At 41.5% G+C, this 14,033-nt stretch overlaps 1 protein-coding gene across 9 annotated transcripts in view; it reads left to right on the top strand.

Annotated features, from left to right (window-relative positions):
• CEP112 (centrosomal protein 112) overlaps positions 1-14,033 on the top strand; it is a 286,688-nt gene that overhangs the window by 59,462 nt on the left and 213,193 nt on the right. For 7 of the 9 annotated variants that reach the window (XM_029080112.1, XM_029080120.1, XM_029080119.1 and 4 more), the window contains 5 exons: positions 1,860-1,946; positions 7,875-7,974; positions 8,897-9,015; positions 10,813-10,956; positions 11,230-11,325. In XM_029080112.1, the coding sequence (XP_028935945.1) occupies positions 1,860-1,946; positions 7,875-7,974; positions 8,897-9,015; positions 10,813-10,956; positions 11,230-11,325 (546 nt within the window). The remainder of the gene's footprint in view (positions 1-1,859; positions 1,947-7,874; positions 7,975-8,896; positions 9,016-10,812; positions 10,957-11,229; positions 11,326-14,033) is intronic. The other 2 variants (XM_016227512.2, XM_001508767.4) reach the window with 1 other exon arrangement.

Genomic DNA, 14,033 nt, shown 5'->3' on the forward strand with positions numbered 1-14,033 from the left:
GGAGAAGTGAAGTGACTTGCCCAAGGTCATACAGCAGACAAGTGGTGGAGCCGGAATTAAGAACCCAGGTCCTCATGATTCCCAGGCCTGTGCTCCATTCCCTGGGCCACGCTCTGTCTTTCACTTGTGTTCATTCAATACTGATACTGGATCTGAGGATGGTAGCGTTGAACAGAGGACTGTCCTTGAGGTGTTCAGTGAAACATATGAATTGACAAATATTGCAGCCCAATAACAAACATGTGTTTATATATAAACAACTCCTCTTAGCATTTATGTATAATTTGATCCATGAACACAGCCTTCTGCGTCCCCTTGATTTGCTGTCTTGATTCACCTCTCCCTCAGCCTCAAAACATTTATGCACATACTTATAATTTATATGCCGAAACTATGTTTTCATACATACACAACTATATACCCCAACACATGCATTTAAGCAATTTCATAAAGGCATGTACAAGTGACTATCTCAACATATGGAGAGGAAGACAGTGTGGAGTTAGTAGTAATAGCTGTTGGGCAGGGATTGTCTCTGTTGCCGAATTGTACATTCCAAGCGCTTAGAACAGTGTTGTGCACATAGTAAGCGCTCAATAAATACGATTGAATGAATAAAAGATTGGGAAATCTAATTTTGATACTGAAGTGGTTACTGTGTGATAAGTGCTAAGGAAATACAAGATAATCCTACCGGACCCAGACCCTGTCCCATTCGGGCTCACCATCTTAAAGATAGGGAGTGCCAGGCCTTATCCCCATTTTACAGATGAGGAAATTGAGCAACAGAGAAGTTAAGTATTTTACCATAAAACACATCAGTCACACAGTTGGGGTTAGATCCCTGGTTTCCTGATTACCAGCCCTGGGCTCTTTCTACTAGGCTAGACTGCAATTTAGATTAAAGAACCAGATTTTTCATTCATTTATTCAGTAGTATTTATTGAGCGCTTACTATGTGCAGAGCACTGTACTAAGCACTTGGAATGTACAATTCGGCAACAAATAGAGACAATCCCTGCCCAAAGATGGGCTCACAGTCTAAATGGGGGAGACAGCAAAGCAAAACAGAACAAAACAAAAACAAGACAGATAGACAAGACAAGAATAAGTAGAATCAAGGAGATATACACCTTATTAACAAAATAAATAGGGTAATATATACAAATGAGCACAGTACTGAGGGGAGGGGAAGGGGGAAGAGCAGAGGGTGGGGTGGAGGGTAGGGGGAGCAGAGGGAAAGGAGGGACTCAGTCTGGGAAGGCCTCCTGGAGGAGGTGAGCTCTCAGTAGGGCTTTGAAGAGGGGAAGAGAGTTAGTTTGGCGGATGTGAGGAGGGAGGGCATTCCAGGACACGGGCCAGGGGTCGACGGCAGGATAGGCATGAATGGGGGACAGTGAGGAGGTGAGCGGCAGAAGAGCGGAGTGTATTGGGTGGGCAGTAGAAAGAGAGAAGGGAGGTGAGGGAGGAGGGGGCAAGATGATGGAGACCTTTGAAGCCAAGAGTGAGGAGTTTTTGTTTTGTGGGAAGGTTGATAGGCAACCACTGGAGGGTTTTGAGGAGGTTTTTTAAAAGTAATGCCATTAGGTTAACTTTCTATAGCCTTGCAGTTTTAACAGATGATATGATCCTGAAACAGCTACACCGAATTGACATTTATTACTTTGGTATTTTCTCTGCTGGGGTTCATTTTTGCAATTAAAGTCAAAATAATACTAAAACCTTTATTCAATGTTATTGCCAATGTACTCATGGAAGTTGAGCAAAATAAAAATAAAATTTATTTTGATAAATCATCTTTAATAAGAGCTTAAGTTGATTTAAGAAAAATGATATAGTGATTCTCTTTTCCCTTAAAGTTGGAGATGAAAACAAAGATAATGGAAGCGAAATTTCATGAAGAGAAGCTTCAACTGCAGCAGAAGCATGACACTGATATTCAGAAGGTAGGACAAAGTTGACAGATGGTTGTAAAGTTGTTCTGAAATGCCAAATTGAGATAAATAGCTTTATTGACTTTATTAAATTTGAAAGGTGTAATGAGGTAAAACTTTTTAAAAAGTCTTTTTGGTTGAAAAATTCCAAATTACACCTAACCAAATGGTATCCAGATTTATAGTGGAATTTGTGTGTTAGCTGTGCTGTTTGGTAAGCACTTACTATGTGCAAGCCCTGTTCTTAGCTCTTTAGAAGAAACAAGAAAATCAGATTGGACACCGACTCTGCCCCACATGGGGGTCTGAGGGGAAGGGAGAAGAGGTTTTGAGTCCCCATTTTACAGATGAGGAAACTGAAGCCCAAACACACAGGGCCAGCACCATTGTCTGGTCTTATGTCTCCATCTGTAAAGGCATAGGACATAGGAGCTGATTGTCTATTTAGGTTTTCCTTGTTTTCTTAAATGTAGCCTGAAGGGTGTTCTGTCATAGCCCTGACCATGACAACTATTTTTCAAATGTGAGAGAACCGTGCACTAGTTTTATTCATTTCTTTCCTCCTGGTTATTTCCCTATCTTTTATTTAGAAATTTTGTTGTTTAGCATAGACAAACATACTAGAAGGTAATTGTGACAGTTGCCACCCTTACCTCGTTTTAGAACTGCAGCTGAAATTTAGGTTGCTTTCCTAAGAAAATTTTTAAATTTGAACTTTGCAGTTTTTCAACATAGCTATCTTCAATCTCATCTATTTCACCTCCAAACTTTTGCCCACATCCTGCTTCTGGCCTCGAATGTGCTCCCTCTTTATATTTGAAGGATAATTAGTTTCCACCCCTTCAAAGCCTTATTAAAGGCACATGTCCTCCCAGAGGCCTTCCCTGAGTAAGCCCACCTTTCCTCTTTTCCCACTCCCTTCTGCATCGACTTGACATGGTCCCTTTATTCACCACACTCCCCTTCCCCAGACCCACAGCAATCATGTACATATCTGTGATTCATTTTTGATATTAATGTCTGTCCCCCTTCTAGACTACCAGCTCGTTATGGGCAGGGGATGTCTGGTATATTGCTGTGCTCTTGCAGAACTAGCAGGGCATAATGAATTGAGCACTGGGAGTCAGAAGGTCGTAAATTCTAATCCTAGCTCCACCACTTGTCTGTTGTGTGACCTTTGGCAAGTCACTTCACTTCTCTGTGCCTGTTAAAGCCTCATCTGTAAAATGAGTTTTGGGACTCAGCCCCGTGTGGGACAGGGACTGTGTCCACCCCGATTTGCTTGTATCCAACCCAGTGCTTTGTACAGTGCCTGGCACTTAGTGAGCACTTACTAAATACCATTATTATTATTACAATGCTTTGCTTACAGTATCATTGGTCAGCAATCTGGGGCCAAGTTTGGCTAAGAGTTTATCCTTGGCTTGCCCATCAGGAACTGGCTGCAGTTATTCCCGGCCTGGGCCCCACTACTGTCCAGTGCTCAGGATTCAATTGAACCAGAGTGTTCACTGTCTGCAACTTGGTTTTGGCGGTTCTACTTCTTGGTCAAGGGTCCAGCAGGCCACTACCAGGGCAACTGTTATTGATGGTGTTGGTTTGTGGGCAGGGATCGTCACTCTTTATTGTTGTGCTTTCCCAAGTACTTGGTACAGTGCTCTGCACACAGTAAGCGCTTAATAAATATGATTGAATAAATGAATGGAACAAAGGATTGGTTCGGCACAGGCCCAGGTAAGTTGCAGATAAAGCACCCTTTTTCCCCCCAGCAGATGGAAAACAAAATAAGATAGCCACTAGGCACATATCAAGGCAGACGGCAGGTGAAACAGAATAGTCAATAGCAACAGTTGGACTGTCTTTTGGAAAACAGGAATTACTGGAGGGCCTAAGCTCAGGAGAAAACTCAAATCATATTGACCTGAGAGTGCTTTCAAGGGCTCAAATGAAGTTTTTTCTTTATTTGGGCATTTAAAAAGAACACCTGATTAGTGTTATTTTTATTAACTGATTTTCAATTTGTATCTTTTAAAAACACAGACATACCATTTCCTCTTACTCCAGATGGCATTTTTGCCATTCTCCATTCCCCCAAGGTTACCTTGTGATCTCCCCCATAAAATTCCTGCATTTTCTACTTTGCCATAAAATATTAATCCCAAATATCTTTTTTTCCCCCCTGCAGCTCATGGTTTCTGGATTTAAAAGCATCTTACAGTTATTTTTTTGTTTGAAATCCCATCTTCTAGTCTCCTAACTCTTTTGCCTTTATTGTTCAAAGAATTGTGGCAACTTGCCATCCAGATATTAAGTGTTCCTGGGTTTCCTTCTCCTCAGACCCTTTTCAGGGTGATCTCTAACTCATATTCTTTCTTGTACTTGGCTTCCCCATGCATCACAAATCATTCAACATCTTTGAGTTTCCGTCCCAGATTCATTATGGTTACATTAGTAAGAATTTATTTTCCTCTTCTATACAACCTTCCCGGTGGTCCCAGCATCATAATTTCTTTAACATTTCTCTGAATACCAGCTTCTATACTTTTAGATCAAGTTCAGTCTTTGCTGTTTCCTTCTGAATTATTATCTGGACAACTTGCCTGCCCCAGCTGCCTAGACTCAGTTAATCAATCCTGCGTGTTGAGTGCTTACCTGGTGCAGAGCACTGTACTAAGTATTTGGCAGAGTACAATAAAACGGAGTGGGTAGTCACATTCCCTGCCCACTTTGAGCTTACAGTCTAGAGGGGGAGACACACATTGATATAAATAAATTACGGATGTGAACATAAGTGCTTTGGGGCTGAGGGAGGAGTGAATAAAGGATGCAAGTGCAACAGTGATGCAGAGGCAAATAGTAGAGTTAATGAAGGCCTAATTGGGGAAGGCCTCTGGGAGGAGATGTCTTCAATAAACCTTTAAAGTAATCTTCTGAAGGGGCTCCATCTTTTTTATCAGTGAAGAATTTTTGCCCTACTTTGCCAGCCATGAGGGATGAGCCTTGATGAGCCTTTCAACCCAGTGATTTCTCTGCTGCTTCCCACAAGTTAAAATATGTATCATCAGTGGTATTTATTGAGCGCTTACTGTGTCCAGAGCACTGTACTAAGCATCTGATATACATCAAACTACAAAAAAGGACCAGAATAATCACTCCCATTCCCACATCTTCTCCCGCACCCCACATCTTCGCATCTAAGAAATTAGCTCTTTTTTCCACTTCAGTTCTTTGTCCCCATCAGGAACAATTCTGCTTCGCACCATTTCCATCGTCAGTTTCCTCTCATATCTCTCCATTCACCTTGTGGATGTTTAGTCCATAGACATTAATCTTGTATTTGTTCTGATGTACGATGGTCATCCAACACTGTAATTTGGTGGCCAAAGCTTACTTTTTCATAAGCCTTTTCCTGGCCTAGTCTTCCGAGAGAGACCCACTCTATCCTCCTTCCTTTTCAAGGGCAGGTCTCTCCAGGTTTCCATGAAAAACTCCAAAGCCTTGTACAGTGTACCAATATATTCTATATTCTCTATAAAACTTTGCAGTAAGTCTGGTCTAAAGGCCTACCTATTCTCAGTTCTCCTTCCAGAATTTCCCCTTCCAATTACTTCTTCTGTCAGTTTTGTCTTCGGTATGAGCCTTTTTCACTCCAACATCCAATCTTTCTCCCTCCTTTCTAAAAAAACAAAAAAACCCAAAACACCTCTCCATAAAATTCCTTTTTTTCTTCGTTCTGCCCGCCTTCTCCTCGAATTGCCAAGGTGACCTACTCTTCCTTCCTCCTCTATGCGTCGACTGAAGTATTTAGGAACAAAACTTCCACTTAACCTGTCTTACCCTTTCTCCTTATACTTCTCACCTCCTAAATAAAACTTTTGGCCTTTTACTTCATTATTGTTTGCTTCTCTGGCTTCCGTGCCATAGAATGTGAGGTTCCATGTGTATTTTCTACCTGGGTCTTCTTTCTCTGTGCTTAGCCCAGTGCTCAGCTCACAGAGCTTAATAAATAATATTACTGCTACTCTCTTTGCATAGAATCCATGTTCATCCTCCGAATCTTTCTCCCAACCGTGACATATCCCCAGAGTTCAAAGCTCTCAGGTTAGAGAATCATATCTTTCTCTTTTCCTGTCTTGTGACCTCCATCTTGTTCTGCACAGTTTTTAATGGTCTTTTAGCATTCACTAAGTGCCAGGCACTGTACTAAGCGCGAGGGTGGATACAAATTTATCAGATTGGACACAATCCATATCCCACATGGGGCAAACAGTCTTAATTCCTATTTCACACGAGGTAACTGAGGCATAGAGAAGTGAAGTAACTTCTCAAGCTCATGCACCAGACAAGTGATGGAGCCGGGAATAGAACTCAGGTCCTCCTGACTCTGAGGCCTGTGCTCTGTCCACTAGGCCATGCTGCTTCTCCATTTTATATTTTATCAGTCCTGTTTATCTCTTTGCTTTCCTCATACGTGTGACTTTTGTCCTCCCCAACAATTAATTGGAAAATGTCCTATATTCCAGTGGTCTTCCCTCCAGTCTGATTCCCTGCTTCTTCCCTTCATTTTCTTTGGGTGCCTCGCTTTTATTTCCCATCCTCTGAACCTGTTACATTGTCTCTGAGTGCGTCTTCCTCTTCTTCCTTCCGTTCTCTAGTGTTTTTCTTTCCTGGATTAATGGGGCTTCCTTACTTCCTGCTTTCCCCCCACCTTTCTCTTCTCCTCCTCTGTTCCTTACCCCACACTCTTCTGCTGCCCCTTTAAACTCTGCTTAGCATGAACCTCAATGTCCGGCTTGTGGGCGTTCCACATAAGCATGATCCAGTTCCCCCCACAAAGATTGCACCATCTGGCTGCTGCTATGTGAGGCTTTCTGTCTTCAAACCGGAGCAGGTCATGATGTTAGATTCATAATGACTATTTCGCTGGTATCCACACTTAAAAATATTTCTCGTCCTTGGTATTTCCCCAAATCTTTTTCTATTCCAAGCACCACATTCCTGAGCAGCTGGGAGGTGTTTAATCCCAGTTTCTCTGCAACTCAAATCTACCTCTTATTGACATTTCTTAATCCATAGCCCACATTTGTTCAGGACTTTTCTGGACTGGGCTAAGACATCGCAAAAGCCTCATTTCCAGGAGGTCCAATTTGGCAAAGTAAATGGAGCATGGAAGAATTATTACAAATGGTTATAGGTGCCAAATTAAAATTTATAAATGTATGATTTTAGGAATGGAAAAGTTTGCCAGGATATAATTGTATCTGTGGGCTTTTGTATCTACCAACTCTGTTGTGTTCTCCCAAGCACTTAGTACAGTGCTCTGCATACTGTAAGTGCTCAAATAGCATTGATGGTTGATATCTCTGTTCAGTAGGATCATGTTTTCTTCTTTGCTTTCTATCCTCCCTTGTTAATCCTGCCCGTGAGAACCAGGGTTGCAATAAAGGAGGAATAAGTAGGTTTGGAGGCAGAATGATGAGGATGAAGGTTGATGGGTGTTTCAAAATATGCAGGAAGTTTCATCACGCTTATCAATTTTTTTCCCTCAACTGTCCTTTAACTGTAGGGCAAAATCCCTCCAGCCCCTGAAATATCTGCCATAAGGTTAGCTAGTGCCTCTGTCAAGGCTTCCCTTGTTCTTTCAGCCCTTTGATGAATTAGATGCTTTAATATCACTCCTTCCCCCCCTCCCCACCCGTGCCCCTTAGATATCCTTCTGTTACCATTTTAGAGAATATGCAGAAACTAGAGATAAAGGGCATGCTTATAAAAATATGATAATTACCCTAAAAGTGATTTGAAGACCAAAAATCCTTAGGAGAAATAATGCACTAAAAAGAGTGATTTCTTATTTGTTTGTGGCAAACCAATTGTTTGCATTTTTTATATGTTGTTTGCTTTTTAAAAAGGTCTTTTCAAGTGTTTTCAATTTGCTTGCAGATCTTAGGTAGAAAGAATAACGAGACAGAGGAATTGAAAGCCTTTTATAAAACGAAACAGAACGAAGCTGAGGATGCGATTAGGAAACTCGAAAAGAAAGGTGACGCAAGACTATTGTTTACATTCGTTGCATATTTGATTTATCGTACGGTTTGTCTTACTGCCGATTGAGAAGGTACAGATGTTTAATGTAAGATAGTTAATGCGTGCTCTACACACGGTAAGTATTGAAAGAGTACGATCGATGGATTAATGTATGAGTGTCTTGGAATCATTGGGAATAGTGCAATAGTGGGATCTGGGGCCTGGAGACTTGTTTGAAGGGTGAGGTGGTGGTGTATGTTGGAGAGACAACCTGTGATCTAGTAATCCAGTCTAGACAGTGAGTCTCCACAGACCAGTAGTAGTCTAATAAAGGACATCAGCACCCCAGGTATCTTTATTATAGGACTCCCTTCGGATAAGGGGTGCAGGATCTCTCTGTACTGGTATATAAAGCACCTGCTTTCGTGCTCTTTCTATTTCTCTCTTTCTGTCTCTTTCTGAGACTTGGAGAGACAATCTTGTAGAGGCGTGTTCTGTGAACATGGTGATGGTTCTCAAGGGCTTTAAATTTGGGGAAAGAAATCATTCAGTGATATTTCAGTGCTTACTGTGTGCAGAGCACTGTACTAAATACAGATGAGAGTACAGTACAGCAGAGTTGATGGACCCAGCCCCTCCCAACAAGGAGCTTAGAGTCTAGGGGGAACTTAAAATTTAGAAGTATAAAATAAAGAAAAATCCTCATTTTCCCCTCCACATAGGATCTGGGTGTGCAAGTGCCAGCCCTTTTTAAATGCTGTCTCTTTATTTTTTTTTTTAAGTACATGGGACAGAAAGTACTTATTGCTACATCTTATCCTTCAAGCTCTTGGTTTGAAACATGAATAAAATAACAAGACATTAAGTCTCAAACAGGGCTACAATAAGGGGTATCTTGGAGTGGTTTGACTGTTCCCTAATTTTCTTTTTTTTGACAGTTCAGACCCTTGTCCGTGACTCACAAATGGTTAGAGAAGCTAAAGAAATCCAGATTGTAGAATTAAAAAAGTTATGTGAGCGGAGCACAGAATCTTTGAATAATGATTGGGAAAAAAAGGTAAGAATCACAATACAGTTCTTTTGCATTGAATAAGACCTAGAGTAAACAGTTAAAACATTAAAGGCATGCTAGTTTTAATTCTGTTGTTGTGCATAATTTCTTATTTTGGAGAACGTTTCATTTAGAAACTTCATTTTGAAATTTAATTATTTGAATAATGGTACAAATTTAATGGATGACCAATACAAAATACCAAGTGAAACACAGTAGCTGAAGAAACATATGTAGTAATAAAAATAATAATAAATAATGGAAAAAAGTATGAGAAACAGCATGGCCTAGTGGAAGGAGCATGGTTCTGGGAGTCATAGGACTTGTGTTCTAATCTTGACTCTGCCTGTGTCCTACTTTGTGACCTTGAACAAGACATTTACTTTGTGCCTCAATTTCTCCATCTGTAAATGGGGATTCATTACCTCTTCTTCCTCCTACTTAGACTGGGATCCCCATTTGGGACAGGGAGTGTGCTCAACCTGAATATTTTGTAACTACCTGGCTCCTTAGTGGAGTGCTTGGCACAAAGTAACTGCTTAACAAATATACCAATGATTATTATGAAGTAACCTTTGACTTCAATGGAGATGGTGGCTTTTAGGTATTTTAAAAATACTTTTAAGCATTTATTATATGTCAGGGACTGTACTAAGTGCTGGGTTCATACGAAATCATCAGATTGGACACAGTCCATGTCCCACATGGGACTCTGTCTTAATCCTTTATTACAGATGACATAACTGAAGCAAGTTAGGTGACTTTCCTAAGGTCACACAGCAGACAAGTAGCAGACCTGGAATTAGAACCCAGGTCCTCTGACTTCCCAGCTCGTGCTCTTGCTCTTTTCAGTAGGTCGCGCTGTTTCGCGTGTCATGTTGGTGACATCATTTCCACTGGATACTTTTTCAGTGACACATTACCAGTTAACTGTGTGATATGGGACTGTGGGCCAAATAACCTTAGTTTTCCTTCCCTAATATTTATGGGCAGGGAACATACCTTCCAACTCTGTTGTACTCTCCCAAGCACCTAGTACAGTGCTTTGCACACAGTAAGTGCTCAATAAATCTGATTCTGATCCTCTAACAATTCTAGGGTGGGAAGACAATGCAGAAAGCAGTAAAGCAGTAGGGGAAAACCTTTCAATCCACGGCAAACCTGTCTGCACTCATTTTCTGACTTTAGAACCATTTGAGAATTGTTTAGTGAGAGCTTAATGATGAGCTAATGCAACTCCACGACCTTTTCTTGAATTTCTTTCTAAGCAGCCACTGAATTTTGAACTTTTAAAGTGGGTGAGAAGATTCTTAACCATGTGATATAATGTTTAGAATCTGAATGAGAAGCAGCATGGCCTAATGGACCCAGGAGTCAGAAGAATGTGGGTTCTAGTTTCGGCTTTGCCACTTGTCAGCTATGTGACCTTGGGCAAGTCACTTCTCTGTGCCAGTTACCTCATCTGTAAAATGGAGATTGACTGCCAGCCCCATGTGGGGCAGGGACTGTGTCTAACCTTGATAACCTCTTACCTATCCCAGTGCTTAGTACAGTGGCTGACACAGAGTAAAATGCTTAACAAGTAACATAAAAAAATGAAAATCACCTTAAGGAAGTCCCTAGCCAATTGTGCCTTTGTGTATAATTGCTTTGATTAGAATAACATTGATCTTGCATGCTTTTCAATTATGTCTCCAAACCTTTTATATTGAGCAATCTGAGGAAAATTTGTGGTTCTAAATGTAACTACTGAGCAGTCTGTAGATACTAAATAACTAATAGCTTTTTTTTTTTGGCATGCAGCTTCACAATGTGGTGGCAGAAATGGAAAAGGACAAGATTGAACTTCAAAAGAGACACACTGAAAATATCCAAGACTTGCTTGAAGATACAAATTTGCGCCTCAGTAAAATGGAAGCTGAGTACTTGGCACAGACAACTGCAACGGTACATCTTGCTCTACAAAACACCGTACCAATAGAAAGCCTTTTGTGTTCATTCAATAGTATTTATTGAGCACTTACTATGTTCAGAGCACTGTACTAAGTGCTTGGAATGTACAAATCGGTAACAGATACAGTCCCTGCCCTTTGATGGGCTTACAGTCTAATTGGGGAGACAGACAAGAACAATGGCAATAAATTTTGTGTTGCATCTTGAGTCATGAGGAGGAGGCCATCCATCTAATAATCCATTTCATTTTCTATTTTTCTGTTGTAGTTATCAGAATGGAGGCGGGTGTTTAAATGGGGTGTGTTTAAAAGGCCATCGAGCACTGTAGAGAATGGTGTTGACGGACTGGAGCCTCCTGTGAAAGTAAGGGAGAGTTGCCGGAGGAGTAAGAGGAAATATATTTTTGGGATAGGTGGAGAGTGGGGGAAATGAGGGGGCCTTAGGAGTGTGAAAGTCTATTTGGGGACAGAGGCTAGTATTGGAGGGAAAGGAGTGTAGGTGAGCTGACACAATAGGAGTTTGAGGCCTGACAGTGGGAGTTTGGAGTTAGAGGGAATTTGAAATATCAGAGAACAAGCTGCCTTTTAAAATGATGATGCCTAAGATGTGTCCCTGCTGGCAAGTGCTCCATGTGCAAGTCGGTAACATGTCTGAAGTAACGTCAGTAGCACTCGTGTTTAGTTTGTGGTTCATACAAGGCCCCCTGGTCCGTATCTGGCACATTGTCAGTCATTCCCCATCTTTGATTTGTGAAGTTTTCTTCTCCAGGCCCATCTTGATCTTGCCTCTACAGTGCAACAGGCTTTCTGGTAACTTACTCAACTTGCCTAGATCTTTGAGTTGGAGTTTTGCTTAGTGGAGTATTTGGAGGAATGAAGTGGGATGAGCCTTCGTTCTGGGATAAAGATGTCTGCTAGCTTTTTTGGTTCACCTTTAGATTCCCTATGGTCACCTCATTTAGCAGTAAGAAAAGTCCAGTGAGAAAGCAGCTGGACCATGTTGCCAATGTATAAATTTGACATTTTCTTTTCTAGAAGCTTTTAAAATCTTTCTTTCCGCTGCTTTATTCCCTGATGTTTGGGACCCAGCTGCATCCTTTTTTTTTTCCATGGTATTTGTTAAGTTTTTCTCATGAGCCAGGCACTGTACTCAGCGCTGGAGTAAATACAAGCTAATCAGGTTGAACACAGTCCATGTCCCACATGGGGCTCAGTATTAATGCGTGTTTTACAGATGAGGAAACTGAGGCCCAGAGAAGTGAAGTGACCAAGGTCACACAGCAGACGAGGGGCAGAGCCAGGATTTGCACCCAGGTCCTGCTACCAGCTAATCCAAGCACTTATCCTATCCTGCCTTGACTATTATACTTGCCTTCTCTCTGGCCTCCTGCCCCTCCCTGCTCCAGTCCATGCTTCACTCTGCAGCACTGGTCATTTATTTACAAAAATGTTTAGTCCATGTCTTTCCACTCTTCAAGTGCCTCCAATAGCTGCCCATCCAGCTCCACATCAAACAGAAACTTCTTACCTTTGGCTTTAAAGCACTCAATTAGCTCACCCCATCCTACTTCACCTCAATGATCCCCTTACCCCTGCCCAGCCACCACACTGCACTCCTCTAGTGCTAGCTTACTCGCTGGGCCCGTATCTCGTCTGTCTCACTCCTGACCCCTTTCCCATGTCCTCCCCCTTAACTGGAACTCCCTCTCCCTCCATATATGCCAGACCACCACTCTTCCCATCACCATAGCATTATTAAGGTCACATCTCCTCCAAGAAGCCTTCCCAGATTAAGTCCTCTTTTCCCCGGCTCCCTCTCAGTTCTGCTTTGTCTGTGCATTTGGATCTATGACTTTTTGATATTCACCCCACCTTAACCCCACTGCATTTATGTACGTATCTTTAATATATTATGAATTATATATATTATATAATATGAATTATTCATATTAATGGCTGTCTCCCCGCTAGCCTAAAGCTGATTATGGACAGGGAATGAGTCTGCTGATTCTGTTGTATTGCACTCTCCCAAGCGCTTAGTGCAGTGCTCTGCACATAGAAAGCACTCAATAAACACCACCGATGGATTGATTCTGACTTTCGGTCTTGTGCTCTATCCACTAGGCCACGCCGCTTCTCTTTTTTTAACTGGAATTTGATGGATTCTTTGGAACCAATTAATACGTCCTCTTACAAAATGAGGAGCTCAGTTTGGGGAGAAAGGCAGGAAAACAGAAGCCGTCTTCAGAGGCAGAACTTATAATCATCGTAGTTCCTTTTGTGAGGGGAATAAGAAATTGGGACTTGGAAACAACTGGTGTCTCCTGAGAAATGTTGACATGAGAGGCCTGGCAAGAATCAGTTTCAAATGCTAATTTTTCCTGCAGATCTGATGTGCCAGCGATTTGGTTGACAGTAGTTAAATTTGGACTCTCTTCTTAGAAATTCTGAGTTCTTAGACTTTCACATAAAATTACTTGACCCATTTATTACTTCCTTTGTAGCCATTTTGATCTAGTCCTGTGGATGGGCTTCTTTGAAATATTGTCAGGAGGTGATTTTTCATTTTGGGGGCAGGGTAAAACTGCAGGTAAAAATTACTTGAATTAGGATCAATTAATATCAAATGAGTTGGGACAGTGCATTTTCACATGAGATTTAGGAATCACATCTGTGAACTGAAAATCCACTTTGGAATGTTTTTCTGAAATTGGCAGGAGAAATAAAGTGTTCCATGTCTTGGTGATTCTTGTTGGGAGAATAAAAGGAACCTGATACCGTTCTCCATTCTGCCAGCTATTATGTTGTGGCTGGATGACCAGGTCTCTCTGGGCTAATATTCTCCAGATTTTCCATGTGGTAATACCTCCTGAATAGGTGAACTGGAAATGGGAAGACTGTACCTGTAAGCTCCTTAACAAACCCCTGGCACCAGCCTGTTCAAAGACAGTAGGTATCCTGATGGGGGGAAGGATGTCTGTCTGTTCTTTGCCCTAAAAAGGATGCGAAACGGGTCAATGGGAAAGATACTCAGGGACATTATTATAGCTGAACCAGACCATTCCAGGAATC

This window comes from Ornithorhynchus anatinus, chromosome 15 (genome assembly GCF_004115215.2).
Source record: "Ornithorhynchus anatinus isolate Pmale09 chromosome 15, mOrnAna1.pri.v4, whole genome shotgun sequence".
NCBI lineage: Eukaryota > Metazoa > Chordata > Mammalia > Monotremata > Ornithorhynchidae > Ornithorhynchus > Ornithorhynchus anatinus.